General features: G+C 41.2%; 2 protein-coding genes across 2 annotated transcripts in view; one reads left to right on the top strand and one right to left on the bottom strand.

Moving 5' to 3' along the window:
* The window catches only part of DBF4B (DBF4 zinc finger B), a 41,359-nt gene extending 30,932 nt beyond the window's left edge, over positions 1 to 10,427 (bottom strand). The window contains exon 1 of the mRNA XM_029212751.1: positions 10,369 to 10,427. The gene's annotated coding sequence lies outside the window, so the exon portion shown is untranslated. The remainder of the gene's footprint in view (positions 1 to 10,368) is intronic.
* A 74-nt stretch (positions 10,428 to 10,501) lies between these two features.
* CCDC43 (coiled-coil domain containing 43) lies at positions 10,502 to 21,146 on the top strand. The gene is made up of 5 exons (XM_029210722.1): positions 10,502 to 10,776; positions 14,648 to 14,735; positions 16,430 to 16,565; positions 17,901 to 17,959; positions 19,109 to 21,146. The coding sequence occupies exons 1-5, from the start codon at positions 10,573 to 10,575 to the stop codon at positions 19,294 to 19,296; spliced, it is 675 nt and encodes a 224-aa protein (XP_029066555.1). The 5' UTR covers positions 10,502 to 10,572; the 3' UTR covers positions 19,297 to 21,146.
* Positions 21,147 to 23,849: the final 2,703 nt, after the last annotated feature.

Raw genomic sequence — 23,849 nt, 5'->3', positions numbered from 1 at the left:
TCAATCCAGTGATACTGAGGCAGTAGAAAGGAAGTACAATGCTCTGAGGATTTCAGTTCCACGCTTCCGTGTCCAGGTTAACCACTTTTATGGGGGCTTCTCGGTGGAGTAGTAATGAATTTCTACAGTTCACTTGTCTGCACAGAGGTCATGCTGTGCATGGCAGTAATCTCCACTGCCCTTCTGAAATTCCATAAATGGGTGACCAAGAGCACCACAGAACCTGTCTCCAGCCTGTTCTCTTGGCGTAGGTTTGGTTATCCCAAGAAAGGTCCACTCCTGTAGCTTCACTCTCAGGACACCAAATGCTCATCCATTTTTGCTCTCTTTCTCTCATGAATGTTCAGTGGAGTATGCAGAGGCAAAAATGAGACTCCAACACTCTTCTGTTAAATCAGGTATTAAAGAGATTTGCAGAAATGTACAATAATGCCATTCTTCTAATTCTATTTCCATTAAAAATGCATCATCTATGTTAACACACAGAGGGCTTATTTTATTTATTTTAAAAATTATTTATTTATTTTTAGCTGCATTGGGTCTTCGTTGCTGCGCGCGGGCTTCTCATTGCGGTGGCTTCTTTTGTTGTGGAGCACGGGCTCTAGGCACGCGGGCTTCAGTAGCTGTGGCACACAGGATCAGTGGTTGTGGTGCATGGGCTTAGTTGCTCTGCGGCATGTGGGATCTTCCCGGACCAGGGATTGAACCCGTGTCCCCTGAACTGGCAGGCAGATTCTTAACCACTGTGCTACCAGGGAAGTCCCTCAGAGGGCTTATTTTTATTTTTTAAAAATTTATTTATTTATTTATATTTTTGTCTGCATTGGGTCTTTGTTGCTGCATGTGGGCTTTCTCTAGTTGCAGCGAGCGGGGGCTACTCTTCGTTGTGGTACGCGGGCTTCTCATTGCAGCGGCTTCTCTTGTTGCAGAGCATGGGCTCTAGGCGTGTGGGCTTCAGTAGTTGTGGCACACAGGCTCAGTAGTTGTGGCTCGAGGGCTCTGAGCGCAGGCTCAATAGTTGTGGCACATGGGCTTAGTAGCTCCGTGGCATGTGGGATCTTCCTGGACCAGGGCTCCAACCCGTGTCCACTGCATTGGCAGGCAGATTCTTAACCACTGTGCCACCAGGTAAGTCCCTATTTTTTTTTTTTTTTTTTTTTGCTGGCTTTTTTTTTTGCTGGCTAAGAGCTGGCCCCAACTTACCCATCCTGTGATTGAGCCATCTGGCAAGCAGATCCTTCAGCCTTAGTCTAGCTTTCAGATGACTGCAACCTCACAAGAGATCCCAAGTCATAAAATTCCAGCCAAGCTGCTCCCAAATTGCAGGCCCGCAGAAACCCAGAGAAAATAAATGATTAGTGTTGCTTTAAGTCATTAAATTTTGGCTGATTTGCTGCACAGCAATAAATAACAAATACACACATAAGCAAAAGCTGTTTGGCATTCTCCATTTTTTTTTTTTTTTTTTTTTTTTTTGCTGTACGCAGGCCTCTCACTGTCGTGGCCTCTCCCGTTGGCGGAGCACAGGCTCCGGACGTGCAGGCTCAGTGGCCATGGCTCACGGGGCCAGCCACTCCGCGGCATGTGGAATCTTCCCGGACCGGGGCACGAACCCTTGTCCCCTGTATCGGCAGGCGGACTCTCAACCACTGCGCCACCAGGGAAGCCCTAGCATTCTCCATTTTAAAAAATGGAAAAGGGCCCAAAACCAGAACCTACCTTATCCTCACTGACAAAATCACATCATATTACCCTCCTTTTCAAAAACTCCGAGCGTCTTTCCCAGTTTGCTCCTCAGACCAAACCTCTCTGAGTCTTGAACAAGCCTAGCTTGTTCCTGCTTTAGGGCCTTGGCACTAACAGTTCCATTTCCCAGATCTTCTCTTCCCTTTTAGGCATATCAAATCTCATTTTTTTTCCAGCTAGGACTTCTGAGACCACACAACCTAACAGTAGCGCCCCAATTCCTTGTCAGTTACACCATTTCGGTTTATTTTCTTCACAGCACTTACCACTATCAGAAAGTATCTAATTTGTTTTCTTGTTTGTGGTCTATATTGCCGCCCTAGAATGTAAGTCCATAGAACAAGGACCTTTTCTGTTTTACTCACTGCTGTATCCCCTAAATAAAGAATTTAGTAGGTTCTTTGTTTTTAACTTTTAAAAAATTTTATTTATTTGATTTTTGGCTACATTGGGTCTTCTTTGCTGCGCGCGGGATATCTCTAGCTGCAGTGAGCAGGGGCTACTCTTTGCTGCAGTGCACAGGCTTCTCATTGCAGTGGCTTCTCTTGTTGAGGAGCACGGGCTCTAGGTGCACGGGCTTCAGTAGTTGTGGCACACAGACTCAGTAGTTGTGGCTCACGGGCTCTAGAGCACAGGCTCAGTAGTCGTGGCGCACGGGCTTAGTTGCTCCACGACATGTGGGATCTTCCCAGACCAGGGCTCGAACCCGTGTCCCCTGCATTGGCAGGCATATTCTTAACCACTGTGCCACCAGGGAAGCCCCAAGAATTTAGTAGGTTCTTTTTTTTGTTTGTTTGTTTTTGCGGTACTCAGGCCTCTCATTGTTGTGGCCTCTCCCATTGCAGAGCACAGACTCCGGACGCGCAGGCTATGGCTCACGGGCCGAGCCGCTCCGCGGCATGTGGGATCTTCCCGGACCGGGGCACCAACCCGTATCCCCTGCATCGGCAGGCGGACTCTCAATCACTGCGCCACCAGGGAAGCCCAATTTAGTAGGTTCTTAATGAATATTTGTTGAATGAGTGAAAAAAAAATGAATCTCTCTGATCTTCAGTGTTTTCATTTGTAAAGTGAAGATAATATCTACCAGGAAGTGAGGTTTTAAAGATTAAAGATGTGTTTAGCACAAAGTCTGTGAACAGAAAAAGGGAGCATTTACCACTCGGCAAAAATATTTTGAGATAATAATTCAAGTTGTTCTCTCTCATTGTTTTTCTTGATTCCTGAGAGGAAGTGCTTAGAAAAAAAAATCAGCTTATATCATAGAACAAGGACTGATTTCCCAATATCTAAAAAAACTTTAACAAATAGATCCAGAAAAGATCAACCACCGAATTGAAAATGGGTAAAGGCACATTCACAGAAAAGGAAATACAAAGAGCATTCAAATATGCTCAACCTCACTTAAAATAAGAGAAATGCAAATTACATCTATACTGAAATACCATTTTTCACTTAACAGCCTGGCAAAGATCAATTTTGCTAGATAGTGCCAAATTGCCATACATTGGGGTTGCACCAGACTCCTATGTAAGGCAATTTGGCACTATCTAGCAAAATTACAAATGCACATATCTTTCCACCCAGCAATCCCATTTCTAGGAGTTATTCTACAGATACACTCAGACATATGGGATATGACTTATGTAATAAAGGTATCTACTGCAGCATTACAGTATCTAGCAGCTATATGGTGTTGGTCAGACAAATACCTATAAAATAGTGACACAGAAAAGGGCTGCACATATATATGTTTAATTATTTAATTTTACAAATACACATGGAGTGCTTACTATGATGTTCAAAGTGCTTTAAAAATAGTAATTAGGTTAAAAAAATAGTAATTAGTTTAATCCTCATAATAATCCTTTGAGATAGGTAGTAACTGCACCCATTTTATACATGGGAGCACTGAGGTTAAAACCTGCTTGAGGTCACACAGCTAGAAGGTGTCAGTGCTGGGATTTGAACCCCAGCAGCCTGACTTCAGAGTCCATGCTCTTAACATTGCTCTCTGCTGCCTCTCAGTGTAGGGCAAAATGGAAAACTGATACAGTGATATTAAAATCCGACAGGATAGATTTCAAGAGATAAAGGATTATTAGGAATACAGGTGTCATTTCTTGACGATAAACAATTTGCCAGGGACGAAATAACCTGGTACTTATATGACTCTAACAACATCAAAATATTTAAGCCAGAAATACAAGGGAAGACTGTAAAATCTACAAATATACTGGACATTTTAAGATACTTTTCTCCAAAAAACAGATGATAGATGAAACAAAAATAAAACGACATTAGCAACATATAAAAGATTCAATGATATAACTAACAAACATTAATATATAAATATTAGAAAATATGTTCAAGTACACATGGAACATTATAAAAATTGACATACTATGCCACTAAAGTACCAACCGATACCAAAAAATCGACATCATACAGAACACATCCTATGACCACAATATGATGAAGTTAGAAATCAAAAACAAAAAGGTAAGTTTTTTGTTTGTTTGTTAAAGGATAAAACAAAATGCACTACTCTGGAATTTAAAAAACCACATTTCTAAATAATTCATGATAGGAGAATAAAATAATTACAGTGGAAATTGTAATATATCTAGACGTGCAACAATGAAAAACGATATATCAAAAGCTGCAAGATTCCTTTTAAAAAGTTGTAAAATTCAGCTAAGTAACCAGAGAGAAATGTATGACCTTAAATGTATATGCTATATTAGAAAATAAGACAGACTGAAAATGAATCAGCTAAGTGTTCACCTTGAGAGGTCAGAAAATGAAGATTACAGATGGTCAGATGGTGTAATGAAGATTACACCCAAAGATTACAGATGGTCAGAAATAATAAAGGATAGAAATTAATGAAATTAAGAAAAATTAATGAAATTAATGAAAAAATTAAGAAAAAAGAAAAAGTAGACTCCTACAAATTAGCATGGCAAAGACAAACAAATGATCCAATAGAAAAACCCACAAGGGATATAAACAGGCAATTCAAAGATGAGGAAATTTTTTTTTTTACTTTTTTCACTCAGAGTGTTTTTTATTTGCATTTCTTTTATGGCTAATGATGTTGAACACCTTGTTATGTGCTTATTTGCCACTTGTGTATCTTATTTGGTAAAATATCTTCATGTCTTTTGCTCATTTTCTTTTTTTTTTTTTTTTTTGTATCTTTATTGGAGTGTAACTGCTTTACAATGTTGTGTTAGTTTCTGCTGTACAACAATGTAAATCAGCTGGGACTTCCCTGGTGGCGCAGTGGTTAAGAATACGCCTGCCAATGCGGGGGACACGGGTTTGATCCCTGGTCCGGTAAGACCCCACATGCCGCGGAGCAACTAAGCCCGTGTGCCACAACTACTGAGCTCGTGGGCCAAAACTACTGAAGCCTGAGCGCCTAGAGCCCGTAGTCCACAAGAGAAGCCACTGCAGTGAGAAGCCCGTGCACCGCAAGGAAGAGTAGCCCCCGCCCGCTGCAACTAGAGAAAGCCTGTGCGCAGCAATGAAGACCCAACACAGGCATAAATAAATAAATAAAAATTAACAAACAAAAAAACAAAGTAAATCAGCTATATGTCTATATACATCCCTATATCCCCTCCCTCTTGAGCCTCCCTCCCACCTTCCCTATCCCACCCCTCTAGATTGTCACAAAGCATCAAGCTGATAAAAGATGAGGAAATTTTAATGGCTGATAAATGTATTAAAAGTGCTCAGACTCACTAGTAGTTAAATGCAAATTAAACTAGTAATGCAAGTTAAATTAGATGCTCTTTCACACCCCTTTGACTGGCAAAAATTAAAGTATATTAAAAGCAAGTTTTAGTAAAAATGTGAAGGCAAGGGTGGGAATGCAAACTGGGACAAGCCCTTGGGAGAGCGATATGGTGATATCCACAAGGTTTATGCCCTTCAACTCAGCAATTCTGTTTCTAGGTACATCCTGGTCTCCAAAGAGAGATGTGCACCCCTCAGACATAAGATAATCACAGAGGTGCCAAAAGGAAGCATTAGTATTTAAATATATTTTTTTATTCAAAAGAAAAACAAGTAAGTTTTACTAATCTTTAGGAAACAGACTGATGCTGGCGCCCTCCCTGTGCTCTTGTCAGAGATCCTGGGTTATGAAGTAAAGCAAGTGAGTTATATGGGTAAAGGGTAAGGGAGCTTCATATTTGGAGGGGTTGTCTGTGTTTTCTTTTCAGGGTTTGGCGACGTGTTTTTCACTGCTCTCCACAGTTTACAAATCCCCAGATAAATGGAATTACAGATTATGCTATTTGGATTTTCCTAGCCCCCAAAAGTGAACAAGAGGCTTAACAAGATTCCTCCAAAGAAGCAAGATTAAGATTACAAATAATCCTAATGACTCACACACAAGTGTGAGTACAAACTCTCAGGTTCAATAAGAGAGTCAGCTGGTCAATGCGTGAGAAAATCACTGAAGTTCAAGAGAAACTCTTGCCAATAATGAATCCTTAACACTACTGAACTGTACATTTAAAAGTGCTTTAGATGGCAAATTTTATATTATGGGCATTTTGCCACAATTAAAATTTTAAATAAATAATAAATAATAAGTGGGAAAGTAATGAAGCATATTCAGCCACGTTATTTTCACTAAAGATTTAAAAAAAAAAATATTTACTTATTTATTTGGCTGCACTGGGTCTTAGTTGCGGCGTGCGGGATCTAGTTCCCTGACCAGGGATCAAACCCAGGGCCCCTGTATTGGGAGCGTGGAGCTTAGCCACTGGACCACCAGGGAAGTCCCTCACTAATGATTTTTGTACTACAAATAAATAAATATTTGTAATATATTCTTTCTTTCTTTTTTCAATTGCCCTTTTTACAGTTATCTTTTTGTATATCTTATGATGGACATACTAATTTGGAATAGTGGTTCACATATGTATTTCATAAATAAATACATATTCATATTTTAGGGGTGCACAGCAAAAATATTTTTCCTGCTAAGAGGATGTGGCAAAAATATGTTTGATGCTTGCTGGCCTAGAGAAACTTTTCCACAGGTGGGCAAGGAGACATAAAAAGGAATGTGACTTGAAGCACTGTTTGAAGAACTGGGAAATAATCTAAATGTCCATCAGCGGAGAAATGGATCAGCTGGGCTATATTCAAGCACTGGAATACTATACAGTGCTTTAAATGAATGAATAAGAGCTACATGTATCAACATGGGTAAATATTTTCAAGATCTTAAGTGAAAAAAGCATACTGTAGAATGAAAAGTCTAACATGCAAAACAATGTGATATATTGTATATGGATACATACACACATATGTTATAATATGTATTACATATGTAGTAATATGTACTATGTTTAAAAACATTCAAGAGGAGGGCAAATACCAAATTCAGGAATAGAGGTTACCTCTTGGTAGGGAAGGAAGCAAAGGAGATTGGAGGCATTATTTCTTTAAAACAAAAAGATGGGGCTTCCCTGGTGGCGCAGTGGTTAAGAATCCGCCTGCCAATGCAGGGGACACAGGTTCAATCTCTGGTCCGGGAAGATCCCACATGCCGCGGAGCAGCTAAGCCCATGCGCCACAACGACTAAGCTTGCCCTCTAGAATCCGCAAGCCACAACTACTGAGCCCTCGTGCCACAACTACTGAAGCCCTCACGCCTGGAGCCCGTGCTCTGCAACAAGAGGAGCCACCGCAATGTGAAGCCCATGCACCACAATGAAGAGTAGTGCCCAGTCGCCGCAACTAGAGAAAGCCCACATGCAGCAACAAAGACCCAATGCAGCCAAAAATAAAATAAATATTTTAAAAAGATGCAAGGTAAATTAATATAACAAATAGCTCATACTTTTAAAACAAGATGTTTTAAAACTAGTCTCCCTGAGTTCTCCTCCTCAGCGACGACCCTCTTCACATTCCCTTGTGTATCTTTCCAGAGATATTTTATGCACATGCCAGGTCAGATATGTGTGCGTATTTCTCCCCATCCCTCCAACTTTTTAAACACAAATGGTAGCAAACATTACATACTGTTCTGAGCCTCACTTTTTTCTTTAACAATGTATCTTGAATTTTGTTACATGTCACTACATAAAGAGCTTCTTCCACTTTCATGGCTGCACAACACTTCCTTCTGTGGCTTTTTTGAGTCAGTCTCCTATAGATAAAATGTAGACTATTCCTGTCTTTTCACTACAATTAGCGTCACTGCAACGAATATCCTTATAAATATGTCATTCTGCACACATGCATGTATTATAATAAATTCCCAGAAGGATAAATGCTGGGTCTTTTCAAATTGCCCTCCAACAAGATTGTACCGATTTACTTTCTGCAGAAACATTTTCCAGTGCCTGTTACCCAATGTCAGATCAACACAGTATTATCAGACTTTTAAATCTAAGAAGAAAACATGTTATCTCATTGCAAGTTTAATTTGCATATTTTAAAAGTTATAAATGACTCTTTTTTTTCAGTGTAAAAAGCCATCTTGATTTTCTTCTGTAAGCTTTCTGTCATTTGTCCAGTGGTATGAATTGGTTTTTTGAACTATGAGCTATAACTTTTGTAATAAAATAGCCAATGAGGATTTTGTAAAATGCAGGGTCTGTAGAGCCTTCACTCAGTTTTGTAAGAAGTTTCTAGGATGTCTTCAAAAAGCCTTTGTGCACTGTACCAATATCGATTTCCTGATTTTGATATTATACTATAGCTATGTAAGATGTTACCATTGGGGGAAACTGAGTGAAGATGCACAGGTCTCTAAGTACTACTTTTGCAACTCCCTGTGGGTCTGTAATTATTTCAAAGTGAAAACTTAAAAAGGAACAAAATTTTGTGCTCCTTTTTCTTTTTTTAATATTTATTTATTTGGTTGCACCTGGTCTTAGTTGCGGCACGTGGGCTCCTTAGTTGCGGCACGTGGGCTCCTTAGTTGCAGCATGCATGTGGGATCTAGTTCCCTGACCAGGGATTGAACCCCGGCCCCCTGCATTGGGAGCTTGGAGTCTTATCTACCGCGCCACCAGGGAAGTCCCCTGTGCTCCTTTTCTGATCGTGGGGGCTCTGACCTCAAACTATGATCCTTGAGTCATGATGGCTCCCAAGTCTGTTAACCAACAAACCCCACCTGCAAGACAGCCACTGGGTTAGAAAGTACATCTGAGGATCTGAAATAGGGGCAAGTCTTTGGGGGCTGACTCCGGCCTCTGACTCCATTATTGTCACATTCTAACTCAGGGAGCACACAGAAGCCATGGGGCTAATAGTCACAGTATCCTGTATTTCTACTGAGCTTTACAATGTTCCATGTTCATTCATTTACATTATCCCAACGATAATAAGGGTAGAGGATTCTCTCAGGAGGCGCTCTGCCAGGTATGTAAGACCCTTCCTTTCCTTTTGTTGTCATCCCTTGAAAATCTTCTATCTGAACTCTGCTGCTCAAGCCATCCATGATTCTCTGGAGGGCCCACACAGTGCCATGCATCTGGGTCTGCTCCCTTTCTCTTCTAGTCTTTCTGCCTAAAAAACTCTCACTTGTTCTTCAAAAAAGTGAAAGTATCGCCTCCACCAGAAGCCTTCCTAGATCTCCCATCTCCGGTTTCCAACTCCCATCCAACAGGCAATGTTAACCTAATCTTCTTCTAGGCAACCTACTGCAATCTCCATTAGATACTGAAACACTTATCTCACTGTACTGTCATGATTAAACATGTCTGTTTCCACTGAAGACCCTTTGAAGGGAGAGCTTTTGTGACATTTATCTTTATATATCAGTGCCTAGCAGCAATGCCAATAAATATTTAGTGAATGAAAAAGTCAGGCCAGTGACCTGCCAGCCCCCTCTGCAGTTCAGGGAAAGCTAACCCGGGTTCTTGGGTAGTTCATTTCAGCCCAGAGCCAGGTGTTTTGAGAGCCATCTGAGGCTCCGCCTGCTGTGCAGGCGCACTTGCCTCTGGTTGGGCTCCCTGTAACTGTGTGACTCTGTGTTTCATTTTCCTTATCTTTACTATGTGGACAATAAAAGCATCTCCTCACACGGTTGCTGGGAGGATTAAAGAGATAATGTATCAAAAGCTCTTAGATAATGCTTGACAATGGGTAAAGAAGGCTCCTCGGAGTTATTTCTGTGTAAGTGTTGACTGAGTGAATGAAAGAAATGACTCGAGGTTGCCTGTTCATTTATTGAGCACCCACTATGTGTCCGGTAGCGCGTTAAGCACAGCATGGTAAATGCAGAGAAGCAACCGCAGCACACTGGAGTGGTCTTAACACAGATTGCAGGGAATCAGGGAAGGTTTTCTGGAGCTTGAATTTTCATACAGGAGGAGCATGGAAAGGTGCAGGTGGTAGCAGTCGATAGAGACAGTGGGCATTCCGGACAGAGCCAGCTGTTTCCTCCTTGAAAGCTGTGTGGGAGTGGGTGGCTTAGCTTCCCACGAGTGGCGTGAAAGGGCGGCTTGGTGAGGCCGGTCGAGGCGCTAGAATCGAAGGTGAGTTCCAGTCCCGTTTAGTTATTAGCCGCGTGACTTTGGTCAAGTCACCGAACCCCTCCGAACTTCCCCAACTGTAAAAAAAGAGTCGGTTAAGACTACTCACCAGCCTGGATTCCTGAGAGAACACATGACCGTGCGTAAACCAAGACGCGCTCTACTTAGAAGGTACAAAACACCCAGCAGGTCACTACGGGTCGACTAGGTTGGGGCGTGGATTTCGCTTCTGATCATGCGCAGTGAGCCCGTGGCGCGGCCCGTCAGGCGCTGCGGTAGGCGCCCTGGGGGCTGGCAGGACCCTGGCCCCAAGATGGCGGCGCCCAGCGCAGTAGCCGCTGCTGCCTCCGGCGAGAGGGATGGAGGGGGCAGCGGCTTTGAATCGTGGCTAGACGGACGGTTGGAGGCGCTGGGAGTGGACCGAGCCGTTTACGGTGCCTACATCCTGGGTGTCCTTCAGGAGGAGGAAGAAGAGGAGAAGCTGGACGCTCTTCAGGGTATCCTCTCTGCTTTCCTGGTGAGAAGCCCGGACACATTCCTTTAGCCTCTCTGCCGGCCCCTGTCAGTACTTCGTATCCCCTTTCCCCTACTTGGTGTCCCAGAGGATTAGTGGTCTCACCTGGGAGAGGAATACTCTTCTGAGCCCTGGGCCTCGGGGGAAGGGGGTTGCTCCCCATCCAGGGTTTTGGGAGCCGGAAGGTTGCAGGTGCATAGAGAGGAAAGGCTTTACCTTATTCTTGTGGACAAGGCCCTCTCAGATGCCTGTGGATGAGCTGGGTGAGTATTCTTCCAAAGGCGTTGAAATGTCTAAATGAGTTTTATCATAAACGTCTAACAACCAATTTCATTCCCATCCGCTGACAGTGTTCAGAGGGGGGAATTAAGTGCTCTGAGATGTCTGTGCCCTTTAAGAGGCAGTGCCCCTGACAAAAGCCTGCAGGAGGTACCCTCTCGGTTTCCTATTTTGGAGGTAGGAGTCCAAAAAAGGTCAGTTTAGGCGGTAGAGGTCTTTTCACGCCTAGGCAGAATGGAAACAAATTTTGTGCTTGATCCTTTACTGTATTTAGAAATGCAGTAATCATTGGGGGGAGTAGGTTGGGGAGTAAGAGAGATCAGAGTTTTAAAGAAGAGAGATAAACTTGATACTTAGCCTTTTAGAAGCAGATTCAAGAATTCAGAAATTGTGCTTTAAACTGTATTTAAGTGGTAAGTCACCAAGATGTCCACTTTTCCAACCTGATCATTTCTCCTGCCCTCATCTCTACCTACACTTACTTGGTGAAAGTGCAGTTCATTGACTGGTCACGTGGTTAAAACATAACACTAGTGCAGCTGTCCCAGGGCCTCCTGGCAAGGGCCCCCTTTTAGTTCCAGAGCCTGCTCTGGTGAGATTGACCTATAAATGGGAAAGCCTTAACACAGCTTGTGAGGCAACTCATAACTCAGTGGAAATACAACACAGTGGAATAACTTCTTTCCTTGTACTATTACATTGCAGGTCATAGAGGGAAAGAGTAGGAGGCAAGCAATTTAAGTTACTTTTTAAAAAATTTCCCACTGGGAAGTTTCTAAAGACTCCATGAAAAAGAAGTTGAAGTAATTTGGGTACTCATTGGTACCAGCTCCTTAACCTGTTCTTTACATTGTATCATTACTTAGAACTGCATGTCTGCTGATGAAGGCAGGCATGAATTTGCCTTAGACTCTTAACAGTCTCTTGGTAGAAGAGTTATCTAGACCAGATTTGGTTCTTTGTGTCTCCCTCTTGTTTGCATAAACTGCAGAAGACAAACTCATTTTTAAGGTGGCTTCCCCCCCTCTGCCCAATTCACACACCATGCTTAATTTTCTCACAGTTTTCCCAACCCCTTCTATGTAGAAAATGACTTTGGGAAGAATTGGCCAGGAATGATATGGGGAGGCAGGGGTCCTGTCCATGAAAACTGAGGAGCAACTTTACAGGGCAGCAAGGCCAATGAATATGGTATAGACCAAACACATCACTCATAGCACTGCTTGTTGTCTCTCAGTTGGGCTGCTTATTAAAAGCTCTCGACTATTGTACCAAATCCCATTCTAGGAAAAACAAAAGGCATAGCCAAATCAATTGCCATATTGGGCTAGATTCAATATTAGGAATTTAGAAGTTTGTCAGCAACAATTTGAGGTAAGATTCAAGAATAGTATATATAATTGGGAGCAAATGACAGTAAACAAAAACTTCTGTCATCCTTCCCTTTATTCCTTCTGATTGCACTTGCACTGATTGATTTTTTTTAAGTCTTTTATTGAATTTGTTACAATATTGCTTCTGTTTTATGTTTTGGTTTTTTGGCCGTGAGGCATGTGGGATTTTAGCTCCCCCACCAGGGATCTAACCCGCACCTCCTGCATTGGAAGACGAAGTCTTAACCACTGGACTGCCAGGGAAGTCCCGCGCTGATTGACTGATTAATCAAATTTTTATTGATGGATAAAAATATCCATCGGCCAGGCACTGCCCTAAGTGCTTGGGGTACTTTAGGGAACAACACAGACAGAAATCCCTGCCCTCAAAGGGTTATATTCCGGTAAGGAAAGACATAATCAGTAAATTATATAGTATGTTACAAAATGATTAGTGCTAGGAAAAAAGGAGCATTGTAAGAGGATCAGGAGTGGAATGGAGGGGTGAGCAGCTTTAAGTAGGATCATAGCATTAAGGAGGATGTTACATTTTTTTCTTCCAGTTGTATTGAGATATAATTGACTTACAGCACTACATAAGTTTAAGGTGTACAGTATACATCATGAAATGATTATCACAATGAGTTTAGTAAACTATCATATTACATTTCGTCACAGCTGTTTATATACCAGCCTTCTAAATTGTAAGTGTTATGAGGCTAGTGACTGTTTCTCATTCATCTCTTAGCACTCATCTTAGTGCCTTGAATATGGCAGGAACCATCTGGATGAATAAATGAACGAATGGAGGAATGAACTTCTTTGGTTTGGATGAGGAGATTGGGGGAATAAACCACCTCGTCCTCCAAGAGTGCCCTTTCTCTTTTGCCTCTCCATTCCTTTTCCTACCCTTTTTTCTTTTCCTCTCCCTTCGCTTTTCCTGCTGGGGATCCTTGCAAGTCAGGAACTCTGGACCAAAGAAGTCCAATATGTCTGGCATGCATGCTAGAAGTATGCAGGGTAGAGGATGGAATCCTTTGTTGGGTACAGAATAAGGATATCCATAGTAAGTCTGTGTTCTGCCTCTCCTTACTTTTCTCTGAGAGATGGTGTAATATAACGGTTGAGAACGTGGGCTCAAAGCCAGAATGCTTGGGTTCAAATCCTATTTAATCCACCTATTACTTGTATCACCTTAGGCAAGTTACTTAACCTCTGTGCCTTGGTTTCCTCATCTCTAAATTGAGAGTGCTTCTTGAGACTGGTTTAAGAACTCTGAGAGTTCTTATGTATTTGAACAGTGCCTGACACATTAGGAAATGTGAACACTGACAACTCATCCTGAGGGGTAGAAGGTGAAGGTGGTGAAGGCAGCCATAATGAAGATGGAGGGAAATACCCATATTTGTTGAAATGTCTGTTCTTTGCCCAGTGGTGTAGGCCTTTTTTTTTTTTTTTGGCGGTGCACAGCACGTGGGATCTTAGTTCCCTGACCAGGGATTGAATCCTGGCCCATGGCAGTGAAAGCACAGAGTCCTAACCGCTGGACCACCAGCGGTTAGGACTGTAGGCCCTTTATACACATTCATCCTTTCTCAAATCCTGGGAAGATGTGAAGCTTGGAAAAGTTAAGAAACTTGCTCATAGATCTGGGATTTGAATTTAAGTAAGTCTGACACCAAAGCCAACATCCTTTTTGTCATACCATGCTAAGGAGGAAGATTGGTTGGTGTGCAGAATATGTCTGCTTATGAAAAATGGACAGAGGGATGGTTGTATAGGAGACCATCTACTCACTTAACTTCTCTTTATTATGGATCAGCAAGCTCGTGGATATGTTCCAGCAAGAAAGTTGATAAACTTTGGAGAGTGTTCTGAGTTGAGTAAATTGGCCAAGGAAGATTTCATAGAGTTTTGACTCAAGCAACAGGTTTTTGCCCCAAAAGGAGAAGGACTGCCCTGAGTTGGTGAGAATCCTTTCCTTTGGAGCTTGACAGGATGGGGTGGGTGCTCTTGACCTAGCAGGTGTGGCTTCTGGGACTCACACATAGGATTACCTCTGTGTTTGGAGCCTCAGAAGAGAAACATAATCTCTATTCTGTGGCTCCCAAACCCTCCCTGTGATTTCTTCTCATCACCAGCAGGGGGAGCTCTGCCCTCTGCATAGACTTTGTTCAGGTTGAGGGCTCTCAGGAAATTAATTGGTCTACTTTTCCAACCAGGAAGAAGATTCCCTTCTTAACATCTGCAAGGAGATTGTGGAACGATGGTCGGAAACTCAGAATGTTGTCACCAAAGTGAAAAAAGAAGGTAGAGTTGGAGTTTTTACGTCTAATCTCCAACAACCTTTACTCTACAGGTGTTAGAGAAAGAGTTTTTAGTTTTCTCCAGTGGATGCTCATTTGCCCTAAAATAAGTTAAACTGGCAAACACAGAGCAGCTTACTTTAACTTTTTTTTTTTTTTTTTTTTGCGGTACACGGGCCTCTCACTGTTGTGGCCTCTCCCATTGCGGAGCACAGGCTCCGGAGCATGAACCCGTGTCCCCGGCATCAGCAGGCGGACTCTCAACCACTGCGCCACCAGGGAAGTCCTACTTTAACTTTTTAACTGAACATTGGTTTTCTTTTTTCCTTTTACACTTTTCCGCTTCAGCTGACCATGGCTCTCTTCATTGTGGTTTTTTCTTTTTTTGTTTTCATTCCTCTTCCCACTCCCCCTTGTAGATTTGCTCTGCAGGTATAGGGTCAACTATATTTTCCCATCTTTTTCATATTCTCATTTCATAACACAAATTATGATTGGTCTTTTACTTTATTCAGCTAAACCCTCCACCCTTTAAAATGAAAGAGATGTTACCATTAGGATGACAAATCAGCTGCAGAAAGCTCAAATCATAAATCCAAACTGAACAGAATCTGTTCTAAGCCATCTGCATGTGGGTTCTCAGTCGTGGCTGTACACTAGAATTGCTTGCTGTACGTTTAATAGTGCCAATGCCAAGACTTCCCTGGTGGCACAGTCGTTAAGAATCCGCCTGCCAATGCAGGGGACACGGGTTCAATCCCTGGTCCGGGAAGATCCCACATGCCGCGGAGCAACTAAGCCCATGTGCCACAACTACTGAGCCTGCACTCTAGAGCCCGCAAGCCACAACTACTGAGCCTGCATGCCACAGCTACTGAGCCCATGTGCCCAGAGTCCGTGCTCTGCAACAAGAGAAGCCACTGCAATGAGAAGCCCACGCACCACAGTGAAGAGTAGCCCCCTCTCGCCACAACTAGAGAAAGCCCACGTGCAGCAATGAAGCCCCAACACAGCCAAAAATAAAATAAAATAAATACATTTTAAAAATAAATAAATAAAAATAAAAGTGCCTGTGCCTGGGCTGCACCATGGACCAATTATATAAACATCTTTGGGGTGGGGACCCAGGCATTGCTATCTTTTTTAAAGCTCCCCCAGATGATTCTAATATGCAGCCAGGCATGAGAATCACTGCTTTACACCATTGCCTCCTTTCTTTGAGAATGGAGAAGTTAACAGATGATTTTATTTTAAAATAGTATAAGAATTTCACCTAGCATAATTATCAACATGAAATAGGCCAACTTAAGTTGGTGCTAGATTCCCTCTTTGGCTTCTGAGCTGAGAGGAGAGAAAGTTTCATGTTTGGAGGCTTCATTGTCTGTGGTTCTAATGCAGTGCTTTTTAACCTTTTTTTTTTTTTTAAAGCAGTAGAACTTCAATATATAAAACAAGTAAAAGCAGGGCTGCTCTGATTGAAGATGTATACGAGACCTAAAGCCTGGCCTTCACGGCCTTTCCTTGCCTTTCTCATTGGCCCCCGAGGCACGTCCTTTGCACCCCAGAGCTCTAAGGAGTCAGCAGAGGCCCTTGCCTTTTCTCCAAGCACTGCCAGGGTAGTGGACTAGTGGTTCGGTGAGCGTGTTTCCTCTCACATACAACCTTGTTGTCCCTCCCTTCCCTCCCACCACCTCCCAGATGAGGTCCAGGCCATTGCCACCCTCATTGAGAAGCAGGCGCAGATTGTGGTGAAGCCCAGGATGGTGTCAGAAGAGGAGAAGCAGAGGAAAGCTGCGCTCCTGGCGCAGTATGCTGACGTGACAGACGAAGAGGAATATCCTTTCTGGAGTCTCAGCGCCATTCCCTGAGGCTTGAGCCAAAAGCCTTTGCTGGTTTACAGTGAGCTCTGGGAAGCTGCCAATCCCCCTCTATAGCTTAATTTTCTCCTTTGAAATGGCAGTGATCTGTAGCCCTCGGTGGGCGTGAGGAATGATGTTGGAATGGTTGATACTGGACTTACATTTTTTAAGACACAATCTATATGTTCCTGAAAACTTCAGTGTGAAACAAATAATGCCTGAATGGACCACTGTTATTATGTTTTCAGAAAATATGCTCTAGCTGTGATTCTTTATAGTTGATTTACACTTACGATTCTTTACATTTGTATGATACCTTTCTATGAAGTACAGTGTTACATGTATAATCCATCTTTATATTTTTTCACAGTTGATAAGGAAACTGAGGCACTAAGCAATGAATGGGTGATCAGAGACATTCAAAGAATTAATAGCAAAACCAGGACTAGAACCTGGATTTGAATTTGGATTCCCAAATTTGGGGCAATTTCATTTGAATCTTTTTTTTTTTTTAATATTCCAGTGACCACATAATTAATAAAAGTGAGACTGAACCCCCAAAGTGAGACTGAACCCCCCAAAGCAACACCAGAATAAACCTGGAATTTGAGCGGGGACTGTGTGAAAAGCAAGTGTTGCTGGTGGGGGCAGATCTGGTTCCCTGTGAATTTGAAGTTTGTTTAGGGAATGCCTAGCTTACTGAGCCAGGTTGAATGGAGTGGACATCATACCAGAAACGTCACTAGGTTAGGAAAGAATTCTCAGGCTCTTTGGGGCCAACTCCTCTTCTAGTTTTGCCTCATGATTTTTCTTGCCAGGTTTGGCAGAGCTGAGGTTCCAACTACAAGATCTCATTTCTTGGGCTAGAAAAGAATGTTTTAAGCAGTGGTTCTCCTGGAGGATTGCTGGGCCTTATGCCCCACAGTTTTAGATTTAGTAGATCCAGAGTGGGGCCCAGGAATGTGTGTTTCTCACAAGTTCTGGGGCAGTTCTGGGAACCACACTTTGAGAACCACTGTTTTTGAGGTTATCTTGCCATCCCCTGGCTCCCAGGTAATGTGGCAGTCCACCTAGACCAGCTTCAGTTTCTTTTCAGCCTCTGACAGATAAGGATTGTACAGAAGCTCTGAGCAGTCTTCCCCAAGTTGAGACTTCCCAAGATGACTCTCCTGGGTCTGCCGTCATATCCCTGACAGAGTCCTTCCATTCAGCGCGCTTTTCCTACCCGTCACCTTAGTCACTATTTTCTGATGTTGGGTTGGGATGTGCTAACCTTTGTTTTCCATCTGACTTTCCTTAACGTCACTCACTGAAGCAGAGGAGAAGGATGATTCAGGTGCCACCACGATGAGCACTGGTTCTGAGAAATGTATCCTTCTCTGTGTCCATCCCCATGTGTTTCTCCATAGAATATTCTTGTGGGTCAGTTTTTATTTTACTGTCCTTGCTGGGGGCTCCATTTACCTCCAATGACACAGGTCCGGCCAGCATTGTGAGCCTCAGTCCTAGGACAGTACTAAATAGTCAATTTAGCAAGAATTTTCCCCAAAGAAAATATGTTAACATGAACTGTGAAGGGGTTAGAGAAAGGATTTCTAAGGGGAAATGAGAATCTATATTCCTTGCATATGGCGCTGGGTTTCCGAGCAATGTGGAGACAAATAGAACAATATTGCAGTTTTGGTCTTTGTCCTCAAAGATCTTATAATTCAGTGGAAAGAGACTACAAACACTGAAGACTTTAAGTTAAAATACGGACAGACTGAAACATACGTGCTGAGGAAAATCCCTACCAACAGAATCACTTATGAGCAGCTTCCTAGAGAACGTGGATTTAGAAATCCGCCTTAAAGGTGAGGAGTATGGTGGATTATCTGAGAAGGGGGGTTATTTCAGTGAGACTTACTCATTTTAAAGCACTAAAGCAGAAAAAAATTATGTTTTAAGTGTAAAGAGGAGCTTGTCTGGTAGTAACGGGTTATGTTTCAAAGTTGTAAGAAATGAAGAGTAAAGTTTTTGGCTAGGTATTTTCTAACTGGTTAAACTTATTTCCTTAGAACATGATTTTCACTTAAGCTTTAGTGGTCTAGGGTAAAAAGCAACCTGATAAAGTTTAGTAAGGTTAAACAACTTAACTCTTTTCAAGCATTTTAATAATGCCAAGTACATAAAAATTTTGCCAGTTACTTTAATACTCTAGTTACTAAAAGTAGCCTGGATACTATACAATATTGCGTCAGTGAATGATATAAGTACTTATTGTAGAATGAAATTTCATTTTCATGAAATATTTAACACTCAGATAAGTCTGAATGAGATTTTTATTCTAATTTTTTACTAATGGTAGTTTTAGGATTTCCCATTAGACCAAAGATAAACGTAAGGGTTTTTTTTTAAGACCAGGGATAGGTAGAGAGTATTGAAGACTTGGCATGTAGAGAGACGACAGCAAGAATGAGGAGAGAGCAGTAGTTGAGACCTGTGTGACCTGGACCCTCATCCCTTAACTCACCTGTAGCCCTGTTTCGAAACACCAACTTGGAAGATGTCCTTAATGCCCGAAAATTGGAGCGAGACTCTCTTCGGGATGAGTCCCAAAGGAAGAAGGAACAGGACAAGCTGCAGAGGGAGAGGGACAAGCTAGCCAAGCAGGAGCGCAAGGAAAAGGAAAAGAAAAGGACTCAAAGAGGAGAGCGAAAGCGATAACCTTGGTCCACTCTATTCTTTCTCCTCATGAACTTGGTCAAAGGGAGAACTGGTTGTGCACTTGTGTATTTAAGAGAAATGAGAAAACATTGCAAAAGTGGTTTCCCAAGGCATTTCCCCTTTTGTTTACATGGTCAAAAGGAAAATCACAAACACTTCTAATTACAAAATGTGCCATGTCTCTGTGATGTGGGTAAGCAGATTATTGTAGTTGATGTCTGTACCAAAGATCTGGAATGGGGGCAACCTTTATATTTTAATACTGAAGTCCTGTACTCCTTTTGGCCACTTTAAAAAGTCTTCCCTCACCTGGGATAAAGAGCAGGAACATTCAGAAAGCTGACAGTTTTTGTCCTGAAGGAGCAGAATCATGACCACTCCTTCCCTGAGATGAAATGTAGGAGTGTCAATTGCTTCAGAAGTAGTATTCACCCCTAAATGTATTGTTTTATGGCTGAAATAGGAAGCTGATGAAGAGCCCCACCTGGATCCAGACTTTATGTTACATGGCAACAAACTAGGAAAATGAGAAGTTATTTGGTGGATGTTCTACATTTGAGATTTTTTAAAAGTTTCAGCCTATGGTAGGAAACAAAGTGTCTTTTAATAAGAGATAGTTATATATTTTTCCTTATCTGGGCTGTGATTTTTATTTTTATTTTTTTTGCGGTACGTGGGCCTCTCACTGTTGTGGCCTCTCCCGTTGCGGAGCACAGGCTCCGGACGTGCAGGCTCAGCGGCCATGGCTCATGGGCACAGCCGCTCCGCAGCATGTGGGATCTTCCCAGCCCGGGGCACGAACCCGTGTCCCCTGCATCGGCAGGCGGACTCTCAACCACTGCGCCACCAGGGAAGCCCTGGGCTGTGATTTTAAGAAGGATGTGTCAGTGTTGAGTGCAAGGATATCATTGTTAGCTAGATTCATTTTTTATAATCATGAATCCTCTTGAGTGCTTGTAGAGATTTTAATCCTGATCTGCCCTAAAATATATAAGGACCTGATACTTACAAGTTAAAAGAAACCCTTTTAAGGAAGAAACACTGGAAATCTCTGCTAACACAAAGATATTTAAGAGTGTACATAGTAGGTGCAACAAATTTATTGAATGAGTGAGTGAATGGAAAAACTGCTTGGGAGAGTCAAAAGTGAGTAGGAACTCTCCTCTATGTCTACTTTTGTCACAAGCCACATTCGGTTGTAAATAGGCCTTTCCCTACTTCAGGCAGTAGACTGTCAAGAAGCCTGAAGACAGCAATTCCTCTGTCAAGACAGAAAGTAGATATTTTATACCAGGGGTGGGCAAACAACTGCCAGCAAGCAAATTTTGCCCAGTCTGGTTCTGTGTGGTGCAAGCTAACAACGGATTTTACATCTTCAAAGGGCTGTAAAAGAAAGAATATGTGACAGAGACCTTATGTGACCTTTAAAGCCTAAAATATTTACTACCTGGCCCTTCGGAGAAAATGTTTGCTGACCTCTGTTTTATACCATTAACTATGAGATTAACAAATTTTTTTACCTTTCTGTGGAAGGTAAAACGCATGGTTAAGGAAATGATGTGTCACCTCTATACACTCCTATAACCGTGGCATTGCAAAATTTTTTTTAAATAACCACCTTTTAAAAAAATAAACTATTTAAATCACTGTCTTCTGATTTATTCTGATTCCTTCCACCTGCAAGTGAGTTCTGTGTGGATAGTCACTTAGGAATGGGTTTGAATTTTACTTATGTTTTGATTAGCCCAGTTATCTCTTCTGCTAGTAGAACCTCTTCCTGGAATCCATAAATTCTCTGCCTCAGTTTTCCTTTCTATGAGTTGGATATTAGATCAGAAAGATTACCTTCTCTTTTGGACAGTCAGTAGATTGGCTTTGAAGTCTCTGAAGTACTGTTGGAGTCTTAGTTTCATATGTGGCTGTGGCTACAGATAGCATATGAGAGAGCCTATTTTAATTTAATAACCCATATTTTGGACTTTTGGTTGGTTCTCACCTTGATTTTGGTCTCTGAAGCAGAGTCAGGTTATATCCATAGACCCCTGAAGGGTTCTAGTTTCAATCTGTTATAAGAGTAGGCAATTCTTTCTTCTGGGACTCTATTACATAGGTTATAGTTAGTGTACACTTGAACTAATGCTTAAACAGAAAAAGAGGATCAGCTCATTAGTCTTTGAGTAAGGTTATCCAGTTAACTCAGGTGCCAGTAAATCCTTTATGTCTAAAATATTCAATACTGCAAAAGGCAAATTTTAAACAACCATATTTTCTGTGGTATGATTGACATTTTAGGCCAAATTTGGAATTTCGGTCATAACATTAATTCCCAACCCTCTAAAATGTTATAGTACCAGATTATTCATAGGTTGTAATTCAGAAGTACAATGCTTAAGAACCATCCATTAGAGGGTATACAATAGAAAGGAACAACCTACTAACGAGTTATCCAAAGCATGACTTGATTAACAGAATTTCAAAGAATTTTTGTATTTGTATTTTGTTAATGGACTAGTGTTTAATTTCTGACCACTGTCATGTAAAAGTTTCCCCAGAATTTTTATTCTGGTTTGCCAGGATTAGCACAAAGGCAGAACAAAAATTTATTTGAAGGAGGTCAGGTTAGATCTAAGGATATCTGAATGGCATTGGTTTATTATCTACTAACACTATTATTTATGTGTTAATAATGAAATTTAAAACTTACCACCAGTTCTTATCAGTTAAATGAAATTTAATTGGTTTTCTGGCATGAGTGACTCTTAATGTTAGAAACTAATACAGGGACTTCCTTGGTGGTCCAGTGGTAAAGAATCCGACTTGCAATGAAGGGGATGCCGGTTCGATCCCTGGTCGGGGAACTAAGATCCCACATGCCGCAGGGCAACTAAGCCGGCTCCCACAACTACTGAGCTCACGCGCCTCAACGAGAGAGCCCGTGTGCTGCAAACTACAGAGCCCACGCGCCCTGGACAGCCCGTGTGCCACAACTAGAGAGTAAAACTCGCAAGCCACAACTAGAGAGAAGCCCACACGCCGCAACAAAGAGCTGGCGCGCTACAAGGAAAGATCCCGCATGCTGCAACTAAGACCCAACGCAGCCAAAAAAGAATAAAAGAAAATAAGTAAATATTAAAAAAAAACTAATACAAACGTAATAAAATGAAACTAAATATTTTCAACAAAGTAATTTATTTATTTTTCCTGAGAGACTAAATTCAGTTCAATATTTGTTTTCATAACACCCAACATGTCTTACGTCAAACTTAACCACTTTCTATGCAGTGACTGTGGTGGGATGATCTATTTTATTTGACTACCCTCAATGTAATTCATTTGGGTAGTTCTAAGGCATTTCAGTGATCAAAGTGTTTCTCCCTACAGTTAATCCTGCATTCTCAATCAGTTTCTTCTGAATATCATCTAAAGAAAATTTATGTGGTGTGATTACACTTTTTTTTTTTTTTAATACCAGGATTTCTAAAACTAGGAAAAACACCAACATTTGAAACATTAGTGTTTCTAGTCAAGGATAGTTCAATTAAATTTCATCAATACATTATATTATAGTTTAACTCATGCTAGAAATGTTAAAACCCAAGATCTTCTGAGTCACATAATACCAACATTTCATATTAATGAATTACTCAGGTTCCATACAAAGATATTAAGTGATGAGAAACAGAAAAAGCCAAGCTTTCAAGAACGCTTTTAAAAAAATACAGAAGCAAACTAATGAACAGAACTACACAAAATATACACTAACCAATTGCAAACTAAACTAGTTAAAGATTAACCTTAAAAAAATACATTTTAGAACTTCGTGATACCCTCATAAAAGGCAGCAAACTAAGGATATTAAAACAATAATCATTATTTTAGTTACTGTGCATCAAGTCTAAAAGATCCAGATAAAGGAAATGTTTTGTTTTTGATTCAATTAAAATACTTTAAAACTGGAAATATTTAATAATTGATAGTATAATTAAATTTTAAAGAATATACACAAATGATTTGAACAGGCTTTATATTCAGTAACTTGCATGGTCTTTTCACTGGCACTTTTATCCCTACTTTAGGAGAATCAGATGCATTTTCCTCCATATACTTAGGTACTAAGATTTCAAATTTATAAATATGGTAGTATTTTAAATATTAAATTTTTACATGAATATTGGGTTCATCCTTGTTTTCCTTTGTTCCCTAGGTATTATCCAGTTTTGTAAGGAAAACACTTTTATATCACCATCAAAACTATGTCTTGGTTACTAGACTGTAGCCATAATTGGGTTACAGTCACTTAGATTCATTATTTGGAATTATACTTATTAAGGCAGACCTAAATGAAACATCTTCTAGAAGAATTTCACATTTGCATTTACCTGCACTGCAGAATGGGTTTCAGCAATATTTTAGCTGTTAGGAAATATTTAATTTACTTAAACTTGTTATCTTTGACTACCCAGGAACCCCTAGGGTAGTCAACTTTAGCTTTGAGTTCACTTTAAACTACATCTGATTCATTCCAAATAGAAGATTTTTAAATAGAAGTTAGA

This window comes from Monodon monoceros, unplaced genomic scaffold, assembly GCF_005190385.1.
Source record: "Monodon monoceros isolate NGI ecotype Baffin Bay Population unplaced genomic scaffold, NGI_Narwhal_1 Super_Scaffold_9, whole genome shotgun sequence".
NCBI lineage: Eukaryota > Metazoa > Chordata > Mammalia > Artiodactyla > Monodontidae > Monodon > Monodon monoceros.
This window is presented reverse-complemented; position numbering and strand designations above follow the sequence as displayed.

Excerpts from the sequence above, each read along its gene's own strand:
- CCDC43 (XM_029210722.1), top strand. The coding sequence starts at position 10,573 with ATGGCGGCGCCCAGCGCAGTAGCCGCTGCTGCCTCCGGCGAGAGGGAT. Across the intron at positions 14,736-16,429 it reads CACCAAAGTGAAAAAAGAAG|ATGAGGTCCAGGCCATTGCC; the intron begins GTAGAGTTGGAG and ends ACCACCTCCCAG. Across the intron at positions 17,960-19,108 it reads GAGCACTGGTTCTGAGAAAT|CCCTGTTTCGAAACACCAAC; the intron begins GTATCCTTCTCT and ends ACTCACCTGTAG.